Below are 18,074 nucleotides of genomic sequence, written 5' to 3' on the forward strand. Positions count from 1 at the left end.
CTGCTGGCAGGGAGAGTTGTCCCCAGGGAGTCAAAAGAAGCCCTGTCCCTGGGGGTGCAACCAGCTGGCTGGAAGGAGGGGGTGTCCCAGATGCTTCTGTCTCAGACGTGAAGGAGAGAAGGGGGGGGCTCAGGAGAGAAAAGAAACCACTTCGGGAAGGAGAGAGCGAATCAGTCCGTATGGAGGAGACATCCCTGGTGCCTTAGAAGTGAGTTTCTCTCTCTGTGATGCTGAGCACCTCCTGGACTGGAGGGGACCATCCCTTGCGCTTCAGCTCGGACAGACCTGCCACGTGCTTCTTTGGCTGCGGCAGATCCTCTGCTGGGGAAATCAGCTGCGTCAGCCGCTGCGGAGAGGAAGTCTCTGTTAATTAAGCTGATAAACAAACTGACACCCAATAGTGATCCACAACCATTGCTGGGGGCAAAGGCACCTAGAGAGCTAATGCTCCCAGCTCCCCACTCCTCTCCGGCCGAATGGCTGTGAAAGGGAGAGGAAGGAGAGCAGGCTCACTTCAGCCGCTCTCGATGACAACTGTTCCACCTCTGGGCTCAAACCCGGGCTGTCCACTGACCACCTGACGTACAGGGCTCCTCACGGACGTGTTTCTGGGAGAAAGGATGTTAGCGATTAGCCCCACAGACATTTTCTGTAGCCGTGGAAAAACCACCGTAAAGCCCTTTTTTTTCCCCTATGCCAAGTAGCCGTGCTTCCCATTGGCTTTGGTGGGAGCTGTGGAGCCTTCCAAATGGTCTAACCATCAGAAAGTGCTGGGCATCTCCTGCTATGGTCCAAAACAGGGTGGCAGGTGATACCTACCTCAGCGGCAATTCCCCGGTAAAGCAGTCCCTCCGCAGACTGGTTCCTGCCCCCAAGCCATCCCAGCTCCCCTCTTCCAGCCAGCCAGACTGCGATGGTGCAGGCAGGGGTTGTGGGGCAGCTGCCTGCCCTTAGCTCCCCCCGTCCTCTGCAATGCAGGGGTGCTGCAGGCTGCTCCACACACATGGACACTAGTGTTGTGTCAGCTTTGGGGAGTTTATGCTTAAAAAATGCAAAGAACTTGGAGCTCTTTGGGCAAAAGGTGCTGGCCCGCAGAGACAGCTGCTCTGAATGTCTGGTCTTTCTCATCCCATTTTTGAAGCCCCTCTGGTACCACATGCCTTCCTGAGCACCTGGGCTCCTCCCAAAGCCAAGTGACACCCAGCGTCCTGCAGCCACCTGCCCAGCTCCATGGGCCAGTGTATCGCTTCCCTGCTGAATACCAACTTTCACAGCTACTAACTTTTTCTGTCACAAGCTGTTCAGGCCAGTGCATGCTTCTCCCTTGCAGAACGCATCACAAGCAGAGCAGGCAATTAATCTGTGACTCATTGGAATAATTTCAGTGCTTCCGCTCCTTGTGAAGTGCCTGCCAGAATCCCGGATTTTGTTCGCTCATTTATTCAAAAGTATTTGCCCCACGATTTCCGAAATCAGCCTTGGCCTGCAGCTACTCTGTGAGCAGTTCATTGTGAGTTTTCAGTCTTTGGAGCTTGAGCTGTCTTAATCAGACACATTAGGAAACAACATTTGTGTTTCTTGGTCAGTCAAGTGTAACAAGAGGAATCAGTTCGTCGCAGTGACTGATCATAATTACCAATTAATGGCTTTCAGTGAATGGTTTGCAATATTCAGTTGAAAGGCACTGTTCCTGGAAGCATCTGTGTAAGGAAATTAATTCACTACATTTCTGAGGTGTGACTGGAAAAAGGAAACAGGTATATTTTGAGAAAACCTGTTTTCAAAACAGGAGCAACTATTCCAGGAGGTATTCTGTGGTCAGCTTTGATTCTCCCCTGCATCAACTCAGGCTTAGCAGCTGATTCCTTCCTACATGCCTAAACCACATCCTCGGAAGTTTTTTCATACTAATATAACAGAGAAGTCCCTGGAAATTACAACTAATATCATCTAAACCAGGGCAAACAGAAAAACCCTCAATCTGAAATTGGCCAAATCAATTCCTCAGGTGTGCTGTAAAAGAAGCATTAACACCACTCACAGCAACATTTCAGTCCAAAGGCTCAAAGCACTTTGCCACAGGTGAGAAATACTGCTTGTTTAGCAGACAGGACATTGAGGCAATTATTTCACTGACAGCTCCAAGTCCTCATTTAGACATATGAAACCTCTGAGCTGTGGGGAGTCAGACATGTTGTCGGCCACCCAGTCAAACTCTTCGAACCGGCCATGGGAAAGGACAGATGCATTACCACTAAATGGCCCGGAGCACAGGAGAAAGCTGTAAGAGGCAGGACTCAAGGTCTGAACTTGGAGCAAATCATATCACAGCACCTTGGCACAAGATTCACCGGGAGTTCCTCATATTGGGAGGAGTACAGCTCCCAGCTCCCTCCCAACCTTGTCATCTCTTCATGGCCACCAACAGCAACCAGGAGGCCCGAGGGCCAAAGGCAGCTAAACAGGAACCATTTCATAGCATGGTACTTCTCCTCCACCTCCCTGCCTGCACGGCTTATGCCCCTCTCACTGTGTCACTGAAAGACTTTCATTGCTACTGTTCCTGTCTGGGCATTGCACTGTATCTTCTCCTGAGCCTGAGATGGGCATCAGCCAGCTCTGCCACAGCTCCTGTCACTCCCTATTAAGTCAAATCTCCCAGCCAGCAAATAAGAGCTCCCGTGGGCACAGATTCACCTTCCCTGAGGCAATGGAGCCAACGAGGACATCCTGCACCCGGCCCGTCCCTGGCTGTGTTGGCAGTGCAGGTTCCTCCTCCCCATGATCCCACACTGTGGCTATCATACCTACACCACGGCCACAGGGATGCTCCTGTCCCCTGTTCACCTTCTCCCCACCCCAACCAGCTGCAGATGAGCCTACAGTCATCTGAGGATGGGGAAGGACCAGAAGATAAATTGTGCAGAAATTTATATGAACTGTACATCACTTGGGTCTTTCTTCATGGGTCAGGTGGGTCAGATGACACCATCTTCCTAGACACGCTTCTTCCTAGGACAAGGTGTCTACAGTGAAAGAAGCCAGGCTTGGGCATGGCACCTTTACAGCTCTGTGAGCGTGTCCTCTTTAACAGCCACATGCCATTCCTTCAGAGAAAATAACATGGTCCTGACCCAGGACTAAAAGGGCAGCAGAGGCAAGGGACAAAAAGTAAAGGCAAAACAGATCCTGGTTTTGGACCTAGTTTGCACTGGCACTAGTCAGTAACGAAAGAGGAGGCAAAGGTGGTGGCATGCCATCTTTACTTACATGGCCAGCAGGATCACCTGAACCATCAACCAAACCAATCAGCCTGTGGCCTCAGGTAGCCCACACTGAGGGGGTCCTCTGCCACCCAGCGGAGCCAGCATCAGAGGTGCTCTGCATATGTCTACATATTGCACTGAGCATGGTGGTGCAGCGTCTCATGGGAGACTCTGAACGTTTGATGATCACCCTGGAAGCTGTGCTGAGACTCTCCAAGCCCTGCAAATTGCCAGCAAGAGCTACAGGGCATTCTGGGGAAGAGCCACTCTCACCCGCCTTGCCTTCTCAGAGGAGAAATGTGCCACATACATCTTCCCTGGGGCCCTTGGGGGAAAATGTATGTGGCACATTTGAGCCATCTGGGGAAAGCAGCTCCCTGAGCCGTCTGGAGGAAGCACCAGTAACTGCTTTTGAGCTGTCTGGGGGAAGCAGCAGTAACTCTCCCAGAGACCACAATCCCAGTACCTGCTTCAGGGGTCCTTTGGTTTTCAGGAGGATGAAGATGGCGTAGAGAGGAATGCAGACCATGGAGGAGAGTGCCATCAGCCAGCCCACCACGTAGCCCCAGGGTGGGTACACATAGGAATTGTTGTATTTCAAGGGTGTGTACTTGATCAGGGAAAACAGGAAGACGGCCTGAGGAGCAGAAAACACAGATATAGCCAGAGCAAAGGGAGCAGCAAAGCCAAGCAGCCTGGCCACCCTGCAAGCACTGGCTGGGTGGCAATGAGTGTGATGTTTTGCATGAGCTAGCATGGACCTTGCTAGCTGCAGAGAGGCAGAGCTTGGTGCATGCTGATCACACAAGGAGTTATCTCAGAGCCAGGGTTCTCTGCAGTGTAAAGCCTTCAGGCTTCTTAAGGGTTCAACCTAAGCAAAGTTGGCAGCAGCTTTGAGGGTCCAGCAACATTGAGACAGCCATTTTTTCATATCAAAGTAAGGATTTATTGATATCCCTGGCAGAAGCCCTCCAGAAGTACCACGCAGGCACAGATTTACCCCTCTTGGGGTTCTCTGGCCACAGAGCTCTCAGATGATTTGGGCTGGATCAGGCTTGCTTTGAAAATTTCCCTGATATTCAACTCCTGCTGGAGCCCGAGGACAAAGGACTAGAAATATTTTGTAGCTATAGATCCCATCTGTGTTCCCACTGAGGTCAAAGAAAACAACTCTCAACATCAGATGCAGGAGCAGAATTTGGCTCAGAAATCATGTAAAAGTCAATGAAGCAAGACTAGACATAAACTCAAAACAGGCAAGAACTTGCCTGACTTAGGGAGCATTTTCTTTAAACACATTAAAAGAGATTTAATGACATAGAAAGAAAATGGCCATGGAAAGATATTTCTGAACCATGGGAGGGCACAGGAACACAGGCTGAAGCAAGTATTTCAGAACGGGGTAATTCTCACAGGTCTTCTATTCAAAAGTAATGTGACCAAACCTCTCCAGACTTTGAGGTTACATTTCCCTTTGCCTTCACAGTAAACAAGTGGCTTTTCAGGCTCAACTAATTTTCCAGGCAAAAAATAAGGCTTTGCAAAGGAAATAAATTGCCACCTCAGCTACGGACAAGCTTCTGCTTCTCCATAGCAGTTTGAAAAAAATTACAGCAGCACCTTGAAGACAAATCAACATTTTCTACTGAGAACCCAGGGACACAGAATAATATGCCATGTTGGTCATAACTGCACTTACCAAGCACAGACCCGGGGTGAACACCAGCCAGCATATCTTGATCAAGGGCCACGGCCGGAAACCAATCATGTCCTCAATGTTGTCGTAGAAGCGGTTGGCACCTTGGCCACCAGCCAGCACAGAGACAAAGTCAGAGGTCAGATCATCGTTGTTTCCTTCAACCACTATTCACATCAGATCTCAACTTTCTTTATCGTCAGTGTTTACTCCTGGCAAAAACACGGCTATCCTAATAATATAGCAGCAGGTAACAGGCTTTTCTGGCATTGAAAAGGCCCATCTGTGGCTAAATACAGATGGAGGGTTTTAACTTCAGCCATAAGTTATCAGAAAGCTTGACACAGAAAAAATGCCCTGTCCGCCAGACAGCAGCAGCTGTAAGTGAGAGGTTGCAGCCCATGTGCCACTAAGAGCTGGTAAGGACTGGCGCAAGGCAAGGAGGGGTGCCTGGTTTGTAGGTCAGCAAGGGAAAGCTCTTGCAGGTTGAGCACATGGGAATGTGTGAACCCAGAGTGCTAAAAGGAACAAAGAGAGTGGGGGACACCAAGCAAAACCCTCTCTTTGTAACCAGATTGGCACACCAGGGAAGTCATGTCAAGAATCCCCACTGAGCTGGGCATTTCCCCTGTCATCAGGAGCCTGCTTTCCACAGAATATTTTATTTTTGGCATAAACCCAGAAGACCTGGCAATCCAAACTCTGCTGGAAACCATATCTTCCATCTGCACGTGCTGCTGTACTGTCCAATGGGAGCTGTCCTGTGGGTGCCCGATCTCCTTCTTCTCCTCTCATTAGTTTCACTTACTAGATTATGTTGTTCACAGTATGTGGGACCCACCGGAATCTCATGGTGCACCAGAGTGGGATATACCTCTGAAGATCATCTAAAAGTCCTGCCACTGGCCAGACCCTATCCATTGGCCCTTCCCAGCCCAAAGCACAAAGAGAAAATGTATGCGACGGTATACAGAGGAGATGGCGTAATGCAGATGGACTTCAGCAGACCTTGTAGTAAGCTCTAAGATGTCTTCAAGGAACAAAAGCCTAATGTTGGCCAAAAAGAGATGTAAAATGAAGAAGAATCAAAAAGTCATTCATAAGATGCTCTCGTGGTTTAAACCCAGTCAGCAACTAAGCACCACACAGCCGTTCCCTCACTCTCCCTTCCACCCCAGTGGGATGGGGGAGAGAATCGGAAAAAAAAGTAAAACCCGTGGGTTGAGATAAAGACAGTTTAACAGGACAGCAGAGGAAGAGGAAATAATAATAATAATGATAAAAGAATGTACAAAACAAGTGATGCACAATGCAATTGCTCACCACCCACTGACCGATGTCCAGCCTGTCCCTGAGCAGCGACCGCTGCCCCCCAGCCAACTCCCCCCAGGTTATATACTGAGCATGATGTCGTATGGTATGGAATAGCCCTTTGGCCAGTTGGGGTCAGCTGTCCTGGCTGTGTCCCCTCCCAGCTTCTTGTGCACCCAGCAGAGCATGGGAAGCTGAAAAGTCCTTGACTAGTGTAAGAACTACTTAGAAACAACTAAAATATCAGTGTGTTATCACACTATTCTCATACTAAATCCAAAACACGGCACTATACCAGCTACTGGAAGAAAATTAACTCTATCCCAGCCAAAACCAGGACAGATGCCCTAACTTCTTCCTAACTACAGCTAACCAGAGGTACTATATCAGACTGCCCCGGGTAAAATAGAGTAACAATATTAGACAACAAAGTGGAGCCAGACTGTCTATAGAAAGGGTTACCAGTTAAGCACCTCTGGGATGAAATAGTACCATATTTGTCTTATTGAAGTTTAATCACGGTGCTTAGCTGATAAAGAAGGGCTCTGCCTTTAGGGGTGTTCATCCCGCTGTGAACTCAAGCTCATGACTCAGTTCCCACCTGCAAGCATGATGAGACCTTGCTTCTTTGCATCTTAACACCAGAAGGCTGGTGTTAAAATATATACCTAGAGGACTGGCCACACTTGTGAGTGTTTGCGGTTTGGTGAGTTTTATTTTGGTTTGTGTTTTTCATGTCTTAGAATTAAATTGCTGTATTATGTTTCCTTTAAATATATGAATTCTACAAAAGCACATTATGTGTGCTTTTCTTTTTTGTAATTCTTTGCACTATTTTCTATATCCCATGACTAATGTTTGCAGAAAAACTCTTTTAAACCCAGCTTTTTCAAATATTTAGGCTGGGGAGGGCAGGTTCCTTGAACACCTCATGGTTCCCGTCTTGAGTTGGCAAGTTAACAAGTAGCCTCAAGCAAAGAAAACAAGCTGTGGCATATCAAGGGACACGCAGCCTTGTGTGGGAGCCCAGCCTACACCAGAGAACAGAACCCTAAAACTTCCAAGCTGTAAATATCATGAGGCTTCAGATAGCATTTCTGAAAATATACTGGGGATGAAAGGGAGATGGCATAAAAAAATTGATTTTGTCAAAAAGCCAAAATCTTCCACAGAGTGATAAAAAAGAAGATATAAATGATGCGACTTGCAGTTTAGAATATGAGCACAGCACAGTCTCTTATACCATACAGTGCTTCCACAGAAACACACTGTGATGTCAGACATATGATGGATAAATTAATTTGTAATACAACTTTGTGGACACCGACGTTTCACTGCAAATTTGGATCTAGGATCTAGTGGAAGAGACATAGCAATTAAAGAAATACAAAGATGCCAAACAAAAAGAAAGACACAACAGACATCCATCCTCCACCAAGAAAACAACCCAAAACTTATGTTGTTAGTTACGGTGTGCCTCCACCTGTCCTTATCCCTATCCTCCCTACAACCATCAGGTCCTGCATTTCCACAGCCACGGTGGCAGTCAGTAGGGGATGTGATGAAACACAGTGGGGACTGACATGAACATCCTCAGACAGTATATGAATAGGAGGTTTGACATGTTCTATGTTTCGCAGGCAGATGAAAAAGTGATCAAGCTTAAGAAGTCATCAGTTCAATCACTCCACATTGGCTTTTTCAGCAAATTAGAAGCTGGAGGATGTGTGCAGTCCCCCTTCCTTCCCAGCACATTAGAAGGATTAGATAAAGCTCCTGCAGAGAAAACCATAAAGATTTCCCCAAAGAGATTTTTGTTGGAATGAACAAAGATGTTTGCTGTTATCTCCAGTATCCCAAGACAAGGAAGAATGGTGTGCAGGCATAGGGCAGTTATCCATGCGTGCTGGTACCGCTTCTCTTGTGCTGACCAATCCCATATACTTTCAAAGCTGTTGCATGCTTTTCTGACAAATCATTTAATTTTGCTACACAAATTCATGGGTGTAAATGTCACATGAACCCAACTAGAGATGTGCTTACATCCTTATGTCTTGTCCTTATGCAGCCCTTCTCATTTTATGTCGCTTATAACAACTGCAAATGATACCCAAACTGAAAGGGACAAAGATTTTATTTTGTTTTTACAATATCCAGAAACAATTAGTTTCACAGATCTGCTAGTTTGGAATCTATGAAAAAGCCCTCCCTCTCAAATCTTTTCTCCCAAGCTGCATTTATTTGCATTCATCTGTATCAAATCTCATCCACAGGATTTCAATACCTGATGACCCTGGCTCTGTGCCATAGTGCTAAGCTTGTACCTGCTCCCTCTCTGTCTCAGACCTGCAGCATCAGCACCTGCGCCAAACCTGTGCAAAATGCCAGCAGCGGCGTTGTGGCACTGCAACAACTGCGCACCCTTTGGGTATCGGGTGCACAGAGCAGGCCCCTTACGGTCCATAAATAAGCGGGTAAGATTGCCTGTAGCTGGTGCATCCGAGAGGATAAAGCACACACAGCCAGAGCAAGCCCGACAGGCAGGATCCAGGCAGAAGGAGGCTGCTGCTTCTGGTAGCCACGCTGCATGTGAGCAAGAGAGCGAGAGAAAGATTTATACCAGCACAACACGGGTTCACCCTAGGGCAACCCACAGGTACCCGCTGGCATCAGTTTGCTCTAGCTTTGTAAACAGTCCTAATGGCTTCAGCCCCGGCTCTCCTGCAGCAATGGAGGCACTTGCTTTCTCCTGGAACAGCTAATCCTAATGTGCGTGCTGTGACTGCCTGGAAAATATCCCCCCTGCAGCACATTTCAGCGGCATCATGTTGTGAATCCCAGTGCTCAAAACCCATGCCTGCTTAAATGAGGGCTGCCTATCCCAAAGTGAAAGGGAGAGAGGAGAAGGGAGAAAAAAAAACCAAAACCAAACCCTCCAGCACTCTCCTCTAGGGAATGTGATCAGCAGGTCCGATGCCGTGTGATTCTTTCATAGGCAGAGAGCGGTACGCGAGGAAATCCTCAGATCTTTGCGAGAGCAGCTGCCTGGCAGCAGAGGGAAGCTGCCAAGTGGTGGGTGGTTGGCGTATGTGCTGGGAGCGGGGAAACTCTGAACGCATATTTGTGTTAGCAAAAATGCTGTAATTCTTCACAGTGTAAGCAAGAGGCTCAGCCCTGCCAATTCTGAGGCCGGGGAAAAAAACATTAATTGGCACCAGGCACTTTTTTTTCCACTAAGATGCCGCACCTTGGCCCTCTGACTACATTTTGGACCAGAATCAGCCCAGTGGATGGAAAGCAGAACATCAAGAGGGTTAAATCCCGCTGCGTGGAGTGGGAGAAATGAACCCATGGTGGTGAGGGAAAGGGCTGTTTCTCAGTTGCCAGCTGCTCCGTCCCCTTCCAGGCTGCTGGGGCAGCATCACCTCTCCTGCTGCTCAGTGTCTGCCATTGCTCCTCTCCATGGGTCATCGGAAAAACCATGTGGCCTGTGCGACCGTAAAAATGGCAGGGGGATTCTATACATTAAAGCATAATTCAGTTTAATGTAACCAAGCATGGTGATGATGAAGCCCTGTCACCGATGGATGGGAATTTCCATCCCCCTGTAAATCCCACAGGGACTGGGTAGAAGGTGACTCTAAATTAAAATCTGGTCAGGGTCTGGTATTGCAAGATCTCAGGTGAGCTTCCTTTGCAGGATATCTCTCTAGAATAAATCTCTCTGGCAGATCTGCGTCTCTTGCATTCCCCAGAGGTCAAGCCCAAGCAGCTGGACCTGCTACCATTTCAGTAAGAGAGGAGTCCATCCAGACTAGCAGTTGGCTCCTGCTGTACATAAAGTGTTTGGAGAAACAGATAACCCCTTCATCAGCAACTGCACTACAGCCAATGCAACCTCTATACAATTGTAAGCACCAAAGAGAGCACACAGGGACTGACTGTTCACTGTCTCTCCTAAAATAAGACAAAGGTGGCACCAAATGAAATTAGCAGGTGGCAGATTCAAAACAAGGAAAAGAGAGTGACTTCTTGCACAACATCTGACCAAGCCGTGGAGCTCCTTGCTGCAGCATTTTGTGGATGATAAATGCTTACCTGAGTCAACTGCAAAAATTAACAGAAGATAAATAAATAGTTTTTACTTCTGGCTCTGGAAAACCCTGGGCAACAAGCTGAGTATTGCATCTGGCTCCAGGACCCCCAGCACAAGAAAGACAAGGACCTGCTAGAGTGGGTCCAGAGAAGGGCCATGAAAATGATCAGCTGGCTGGAACACTTCTCCTGTGAAGAAAGGCTGACAGAGTTGGGGTTGTTCAGCCTGGAGAAGAGAAGGCTCCAGGGAGACCTTGTTGCAGCCTTTCAATATATAAATGGGGCTTGTAAGAAAGACAGAGAGAGACTTTTTACTAGGGCTTGTAGTGACAGGACAAGGGGTAACAGTTTTAAACTGAAAGAGGGTAGATTTAGATTGGATGAAAAGAAGAAATTTTTTACTATGAGGGTGCTGAGACACTGGAACAGGTTGCCCAGAGAAGTTGTGGATGCCCCATCATTGCAAGTGTTCAAGGTCAGGTTGGACAGGGCTTTGAGCAACCTGATCTAGTGACAGATGTCCCTGCCCATGGCACGGGGGGTGGACTAGATGACCTTCAACGGTCCCTTTCAACCCAAACCATTCCATGGTTCTATAATAGGTTGTTAGAAGCTGGAAGAATATTCACAGAAAGTATCATTGCTAACTTTTCTGCTATTATACTCCTTCCTGAGTATCCACTCCTGGCCATTGAAAGGGATACAACGTGATGCTCATGCCTGCAATCTTTTCCTTGGGTTAGGATGGCCACACTGCTTGGCGTAGCTAGGAGCCAGCAGATGCGTGATTGCGGCACATTGAGGGTCTGGTCTAAGCTGACATCTACTATAGTTTTGCACGATCCTTACAGGTACTGAAGTCCTGTAGCTCCATGAAGCTAAGGAGACAGAGCAGCTGCTCTGCATCACACACAACTAGACCCTTTGCCCGAAAACCACCAGCCTCTACGCAAGCTTCAGGGAGCTGAACTGCAGCCTGTGTGCTCAGGCACCATTCAGCAGGGAAGAGATCTCCCGTAGGATATCACAGGATACTCTTCTTACTGCACAGACTAACAAGCAGTTGGTTTCCTTCTGATAGTTCGTGGAGCTCAGTTTAATCCTGCTCCTGAGTAGTTTAGTTACAGACTTCACTGAGAGCCAAAGCAGTCCCTCCCATTTCTTTTACAAGTGCCATCACAGCCTGTGCAAAGAGGAAGCGTGTATCATTGCAGAAGTAACACACAACTAGTCTGCATCCCAGCATTTTGTGTTAAATTAACTGACAGGACTAAACTAAAAGGCACAACGTAAGCAGACAGTAACAGAGACCAAAGAACAGCAGTCAATCCTCTATAGCTGATTTTCTAATTCAAAGGGCAGATGGGAAGAGCAGCAAGGTAGTTCAACATGAGGAACCTTCAGAGAGGGAAAAAACATTCCTACTCTAAATGTGGAGCAATTAAGAAATGTTGCAAGGAAACACAGTGGAAACCAGACAAGAAAGAGAGTAATTACAGCATTTCTTTGCCCCCTAAGGATCTTTTCTATCCAATTCCACTTCTCAACCCCCCATCCTTGCCTTGAGAAAGAGCAACACAGGTTTTTGTCCTCCACTTACCATACACCCATCCTATACAGATGACTTCAAAAATGGCCAGGAAGAGCAGGCACGTGCCGCTGGCAGCATAGTAGTCAAAGAGCTGGAAGATGTACATCCCACCCTGTTGAAAAGGTAGAGAAGAGAGAGTCATGGCAGGACTATTCCATGTGAGGGAAAAATGACTGAGGCAAGCAGAAGAATAGCAGCAGAAACACTGCACCTAGAGCAGGTGGGAGGAGGAGAAGAGTCTTCTCTTGGGGCTGCCCCCTCTCTGTTCCAAAAAGACAGTCAGGCCTGGTGGCAGGAGAGCATTTCATGCCCGTTTTATGATACTGCTGGGTTAGGCTGGTTTCTATGTCCACAGGAGCAGGAGATTGTTTGTTTGCTTGTTTTAAATCAGTTAGCAAGTTTCCAGCATCATTTCAAAATATCATGTAGCAGTGCAGAACTTTGCACCCAATAAATTGGCATCCTGAGGATCAGGACGTTCAGATACCTCATTTTAGCTGCATCCATCTTTACATAGTGCTGAAAGTCCAAGTCCTGTGATGGAAGAGGCATGTGGCTTCCCTGCTGCCTCTGCCTTTGAACTGAGCCCTGCATAATTGCCATCAGCTACCTCTACAGGTCAGTGGATGACTCCTCTCTCGTACTTCTATGTGTTTTCTCAAAGAAAAAGCCCCTCCAATACAAGTCAAGCAGATCCTTTTGAATAGTGCTGAAGGGATCTAGACACTGCCAGAGTAGCAGAGGAATTACGCCTTCATCCCACCATGTATGAAGTGACATCCTGCAACAGTGGGAGCAGATGCCTCCACGCAAGGGGACATGCAAAAGCCACGGGAATCCTTAACACAGTTTCACTCAGAGCTCTCTCGATCACCGTGGGAGCTGCCTTCAGCAAATCCTTAGCCAGGATCCTGTTGGAGGATCATTCAGCAGTGCCTAAGAGGTTTAGCAGGAATTAGCTGTCACTACGCAGCACATGGAGGCCGCACAGAGGAGTGCTTAGACCCGCTGCCCAAGTATATGGTATGCACGCACAGCACTGTGCAGGAAGAGGTGCTTGGCTATTAGCTGCAGAGCAGGGCAAACACTGTGTGCGTAGCATCGCACCGACACAGCTCTGCTGTTTCTGGTCCCGGGGATCACAGGCTCCCCACTGGCTCAGGCAGGGTTACGGTGCAGCCATTACCCCTGGCCTTCCCTCCCACTGCTCTGCTGCTTGTGGAAAGCAGCCAGCAAACAATGGCTGCCCTTAGAAGAGCTTGTGCAGCTCAGCTTGTTTTAGCTGCCAGGCCTGGTATTTGCACAAAGCTGTATGTCAGGAGGCCTCTCTGGGCTGCGGGACTGTCTCTCTGGAAGGCTCAGTTATGCAGCAAGTACACTAGCATCACGCAGGGTAAAAGCAGCACTGGCTGTGAGAGACACCAGCTAATGCATTAGAAATGAAGGATAATTAAGAGCATCAAAGATGAGCTTGCTGTCTCTACCCACTCCTCCAGAGCAGTCTAGCAGGGTTTCTGGTGTTCGGCTGTACCCCAGCTACTCCTTTCTTACCTCAGTGACCAGCAATAAGCCCAGCAGGTAGCATATGACTGCAATGGCCAGGATCAGCAGCTCCCGACGCCCCTTCTTCCGAAACACTTCCGGAAACATGTCAATAAGAGCTGTCACCACGCTTTCCACACAGACAAACTGCAGAAGAAGACAGGTTAGAAAAACCAGTGTCTCCCCTTCCCCAAGCACACATTCCCTCTCACTATCCTTTTTTCCTCCAGCCACCCAAATCCTTATGGTTTTGTTTTCTCTTTTTGTCCACCGTGAAGCTAAGGGGAGCCAAGCGACTGTGAGTACACAGCTCAGCCCTAACATCAAGCACACCCCTCGTACAGCAGGACAGGCTGCAAAATACACTACAACTGCCTGGGGCAATGTAGTAGAGCGGGCGGCTGGGGGTTCTGCAGGTGAATTGCTGGCTTTCGGGGCTGACCGGGGGACAGGACGCCTGCTCATCACCACATGGCTCTTGGTCCTGCAGCACACGGCACCCATGGGATACATAAGAGAACATCAGCCACTGCTGGCACAGCCCAGCCAGCATGAAGCAGAGCTGTAAGCGAGATGAGGCAGGAGGGGACCTCGACCCAGAGAAAAAGAGGAAAGGGACCTCATTCTCCAGGCGCAGGGGCTGAGGTGCTGCAAAGCGGAGCCTGAGCAGAGCATCCTGCCTGGCAGGCGTGCTGGGACACCCACCGCTCCCCTCGTGCTGGCTTGCCAGGGTTGCACACTGCGCTCTGCAGGGTGCCCTGCTGGGTTTTGCTCCTGGCATAACAGGGGTATGGGAGGGTAAGAGATGGGCACACCAGCGAGGAGAGCACACAGGGATTGCTCTGGTGAGATGCAGCTGTGAGAAAAACAGAATCACAGAATCACAGAATCGTATAGGTTGGAAAAGACCTTTAAGATCATCGAGTCCAACCGTAAACCTAACACTACCAAGACCACCACTACACCATGTCCCTAAGCACCTCACCCAAACATCTTTTAAATACCTCCAGGGATGGTGACTCAACCACTTCTCTGGGCAAAACGCCCCATTCCCCTTCCCAGACTGCCCTGCCTTGTGCCAGGCTTCACTCCACAGTGTGCAAGGTTTTGGTGCTGGCACAGAGATGGGAGGGGAGATGGGAGGGGATGTAGCTGGGACACCCTGATGTACACACAGGGAGAAGGATGCCAAACAGAGATGTCGGCACACATAATCACTGGCCTCCCATTGGCACTGGCTCTGAGCTCCCACACTGTGAAAGTGTTGTGGATAATGTGTAGAATTTATTGGAGGTACCAGCAAAGCACATAACCAGATTATCATCTCCCATGGCCTTGGGGAGTGCTCAGGGTGGGGACAGGCACCTGGGCGTTAGACGAGGAGGGTGTGCTTGCTGTACCTGGCTGTCCAGTCCCAAGAAGATCAGCATGAGGAAGAAGAGGCAGGACCAGAGCTGAGACACGGGCATCATCGTTACTGCCGTTGGATACGCTATGAAAGCCAGGCCAGGACCTGCCAACAGACCACAGGATGACCACGGGTGCCCCCCACACCACCGCCTGCCACCACCACCCGGCAGCACAGAGTGAGTTCACATACTGCTTCAAAGCTCACCCCACCACGGCTCCCTGCCCATGCAGGGCTGAAAGACACATTGGGAAGCACTGGTTCTGCAGACCTCGCTGCAGACACCCACAGTGATAGAGACTGTAGATAACATCCCGGGCTTCACTTCAGAAAAGTCCCCTCCCCCTCAGGCTTTCTGTTTTGCCTTGGCTCTGAAGTCTCCTGGAAAAACCTACCTGATTCAGCCACTTCTGCAATGGGTACACCCTGCTCTCGAGCCATGAAGCCTAGCACAGAGAAAATGGCAAAGCCAGCAACGAAGCTGGTGGCACTGTTCAGGAAGCAGAGCATGATGCAGTCCCTGCAGGGAGGAGACCAGAGAGAGATTGGTGTTTCCCACTGCAGAATGGGTCCACTTGGGATCATGTCTGTACTCAGCTTCCCCAGCCGGACAGCATGGCCCAAGGAACAGCAATGCTGCTCCTGAACTCCCTCAGAAGTAAAAAGCTCAAAACAGAACAGAGCCAAAAATCAGCCTACCTACCTTGTAGCCCACTGTTCAAGAGCTATAGGACTATAGGTGGCACAAAGAGAGACACAGGGCACCACCAGTGGCTTGTGAATAGGGTGCCACAATGATATACATAGGGACATGGCAACAAAAAAGTTGACAGGAGTCAAGGGAATACGAAAAACAAAGAGAAAATGAGGAAACCAGCAAATTAGAAAAAGGAAAAGGTTGCAAAAGTAAACATAGTCAAGAAAGAGGAGCATCTGAAAGCATGAACACGTACAGGTTCAGCAGGCCTGGTAACACAAGGACTAATGGGTTAACAAAAATCCTCACCTGGCAAGGGTTGTGTCTACACTGTCTTTATTAACTATGCTCAGAGGGAGGCTAGAGCATGCTATGCCACTCGTCCTGAAACTTTTGTGCACTTATTCCCTGCAAAAAATGGGCGCCAGTCTGAGCTGGCTGGGCTGGAAACCCCACACCCCTGGGCAGCTGCCAGAGCAGACCCACAGCATCAGCTGCTGTGGGGCAGCATGGACAGCCAGCACATTTGGGCCACCCAGAACTAAGCTGCCAGTCCAAGGCACCTAAGGCATTAGAGGAAGGCATCAGCACACCGCTCTGTTCGTGACAGATACATTTCAGGAGAGCCAGGGGAAAGTATTAATTGCCTGACCAACAGCCGTGGCAGCACCTATTGGAGAATGGAAGAAGAGGAGAGATGATTGATGTCTCTAGAGTACCATTACATTTTCCCATCCATGCCGGAGCAATACGTGAAGGAATAACAAAGCCTCCACTCCTCGGGGCTCTGTGAAAGGTGTCAGAAATGGTCCTGATGGCTTCACTGAGCTCCATGTCAGGCCACGGATAAAATAGATCTGTAATCCAAGGGCAAGGAGGAGGCCAGACAGACTCAATTAATCTTCTTGATAGGATCAAAATGCCACTGGCAGTACATTACCCTGATGGCAGCAAAGCACTGGAGACAGGGGACCTAGCCATCATCTTTGTCCCATCTCCCCTGCCTAGCAAGTGACAGCAGAGCTGGCCATGCCACCCCTGCTCACTCACCCCATCAAAATAGCCCGTGGTGTCTCCACAGTGGCTGGAGACACTCTCCATTTTCATTCCTCCCCTTCCTCCAATCTCCCCCGTTTCCAAGCTGACTCACGCGGGAGAGCACTACTACAGCCATTTTCTGGAGCTCCCGTGTTCCCTCAGCCGCTCTCCATCCCTGCGCTGAGTCCTCTGCAGCTTCCACACTCTGAGCAGCTCGATAGTCAAAGCAGCATGACCCTCGGCCTCCCTTGGGGACAGAGCCTGCCTGAAATGCAGCTCTGAGCAAATTTCCAGAAGGATGTGAGGAATCCAGGCTCCTCTTACCTGTAACAGTTGTTGGTGTATTTGTTGTAGCTGCCCAGAGCTGTCAGGCACCCCTGGCAAATGGCATAAGAGAAGAGGATCTGAGTGCCTGCATCCATCCAGACCTGGAACAGAGAAGGTCAGTGGTCTCCAGACCTGGCAACAAAATAAACAAATGGCTAAGCCCTGTCTCGCAACAACCCCTTCATCTGTGCAGAACAAACTGCATGAGACAGAGAGGGGCTCGGTGCATGTGGAAACTAGGATACCTCTCTGGGAAAATTGAGCTATAGGGCGGCAAGTCCTCTAGGAAAAGGCTCCTGAGGCAACCGTATTTTCACATCCCACTCAGAGCGACATAGGGCACTGGTCGGTGCCTGACACGACTCCTCCATCCCACACCTTTGTGTTCTGGGTAGAGGCAGCATCCCTGACAGCGTGGCTCCGGCTGAAGTTGGCACTGCAGGTGTCTGTGGTCCCTGCATGGCTCAGGGTTTACAGAGCCACTGGTGAGTCGTCCCAAATGAGGGCCAGCGAATCCTTTGCATGATCAGTGCATTCCCCTCCCTGCTCCCGAATCTGGTTTCCCACATCTCCGAGGCCGCGGTACAGGGTGAAAGGGGGAAAATTTCTGGGCTGAGAGATATCAGGCTGGTGGGGTGTCACGGACCCAGGTTCCCTTTTGCTCTGGCATTGCATGGGAAAAGCTGAGCGGGCTTGTTCACCGCTGCTCCAGCCTTCTCACCCGTGGAGGATTCCCTTATTCACTCTGTGTTGTGGGTGGAACTGCAGCTCTGCTCTCACCCCCTCCCAGGGAAAGCCCTGAGCTTCGAGTTAGCAGGCAGGCAGGAAAAGAGCCCACCTTTCTCTTTGTCTGTGTGTTCCCACTCACTCTTTTTTCTCTAAGCAGCCCCCAGCTGCAAACATCCAGGCAGCTGCAATTTGGCAACCTTCAAAAAATCCCAACCCAGGCATTGCTGCTTAAATTCACGTGGATCTCTCACAGATAGGTGCGTACATGGGAGCTCTTCAGGCCCGGGCACGGGCACATATCCCGCTTTACACCAAAGCCCCTCATTCTGCTTAAACTCAGTAGCAAGATCTCTCGGTCCTGCTACACTGGGTTG

The 18,074-nt window shown here is 49.3% G+C and overlaps 1 protein-coding gene across 1 annotated transcript in view; it reads right to left on the reverse strand.

Annotated features, from left to right (window-relative positions):
* Positions 1 to 202: 202 nt before the first annotated feature.
* Positions 203 to 18,074, reverse strand: part of LOC142404714 (sodium- and chloride-dependent betaine transporter-like) — a 31,321-nt gene continuing 13,449 nt past the window's right edge. Inside the window, exons 7-14 of the mRNA XM_075491716.1 lie at positions 16,969 to 17,072; positions 15,305 to 15,429; positions 14,902 to 15,014; positions 13,511 to 13,648; positions 11,969 to 12,071; positions 4,966 to 5,066; positions 3,733 to 3,903; positions 203 to 346 (exon numbers count right to left, since the gene is read on the reverse strand). Of these exons, the coding sequence (XP_075347831.1) occupies positions 203 to 346; positions 3,733 to 3,903; positions 4,966 to 5,066; positions 11,969 to 12,071; positions 13,511 to 13,648; positions 14,902 to 15,014; positions 15,305 to 15,429; positions 16,969 to 17,072 (999 nt within the window). The remainder of the gene's footprint in view (positions 347 to 3,732; positions 3,904 to 4,965; positions 5,067 to 11,968; positions 12,072 to 13,510; positions 13,649 to 14,901; positions 15,015 to 15,304; positions 15,430 to 16,968; positions 17,073 to 18,074) is intronic.

The sequence above is a fragment of the Mycteria americana genome, chromosome 1 (genome assembly GCF_035582795.1).
Source record: "Mycteria americana isolate JAX WOST 10 ecotype Jacksonville Zoo and Gardens chromosome 1, USCA_MyAme_1.0, whole genome shotgun sequence".
Taxonomy (NCBI): Eukaryota; Metazoa; Chordata; class Aves; order Ciconiiformes; family Ciconiidae; genus Mycteria; species Mycteria americana.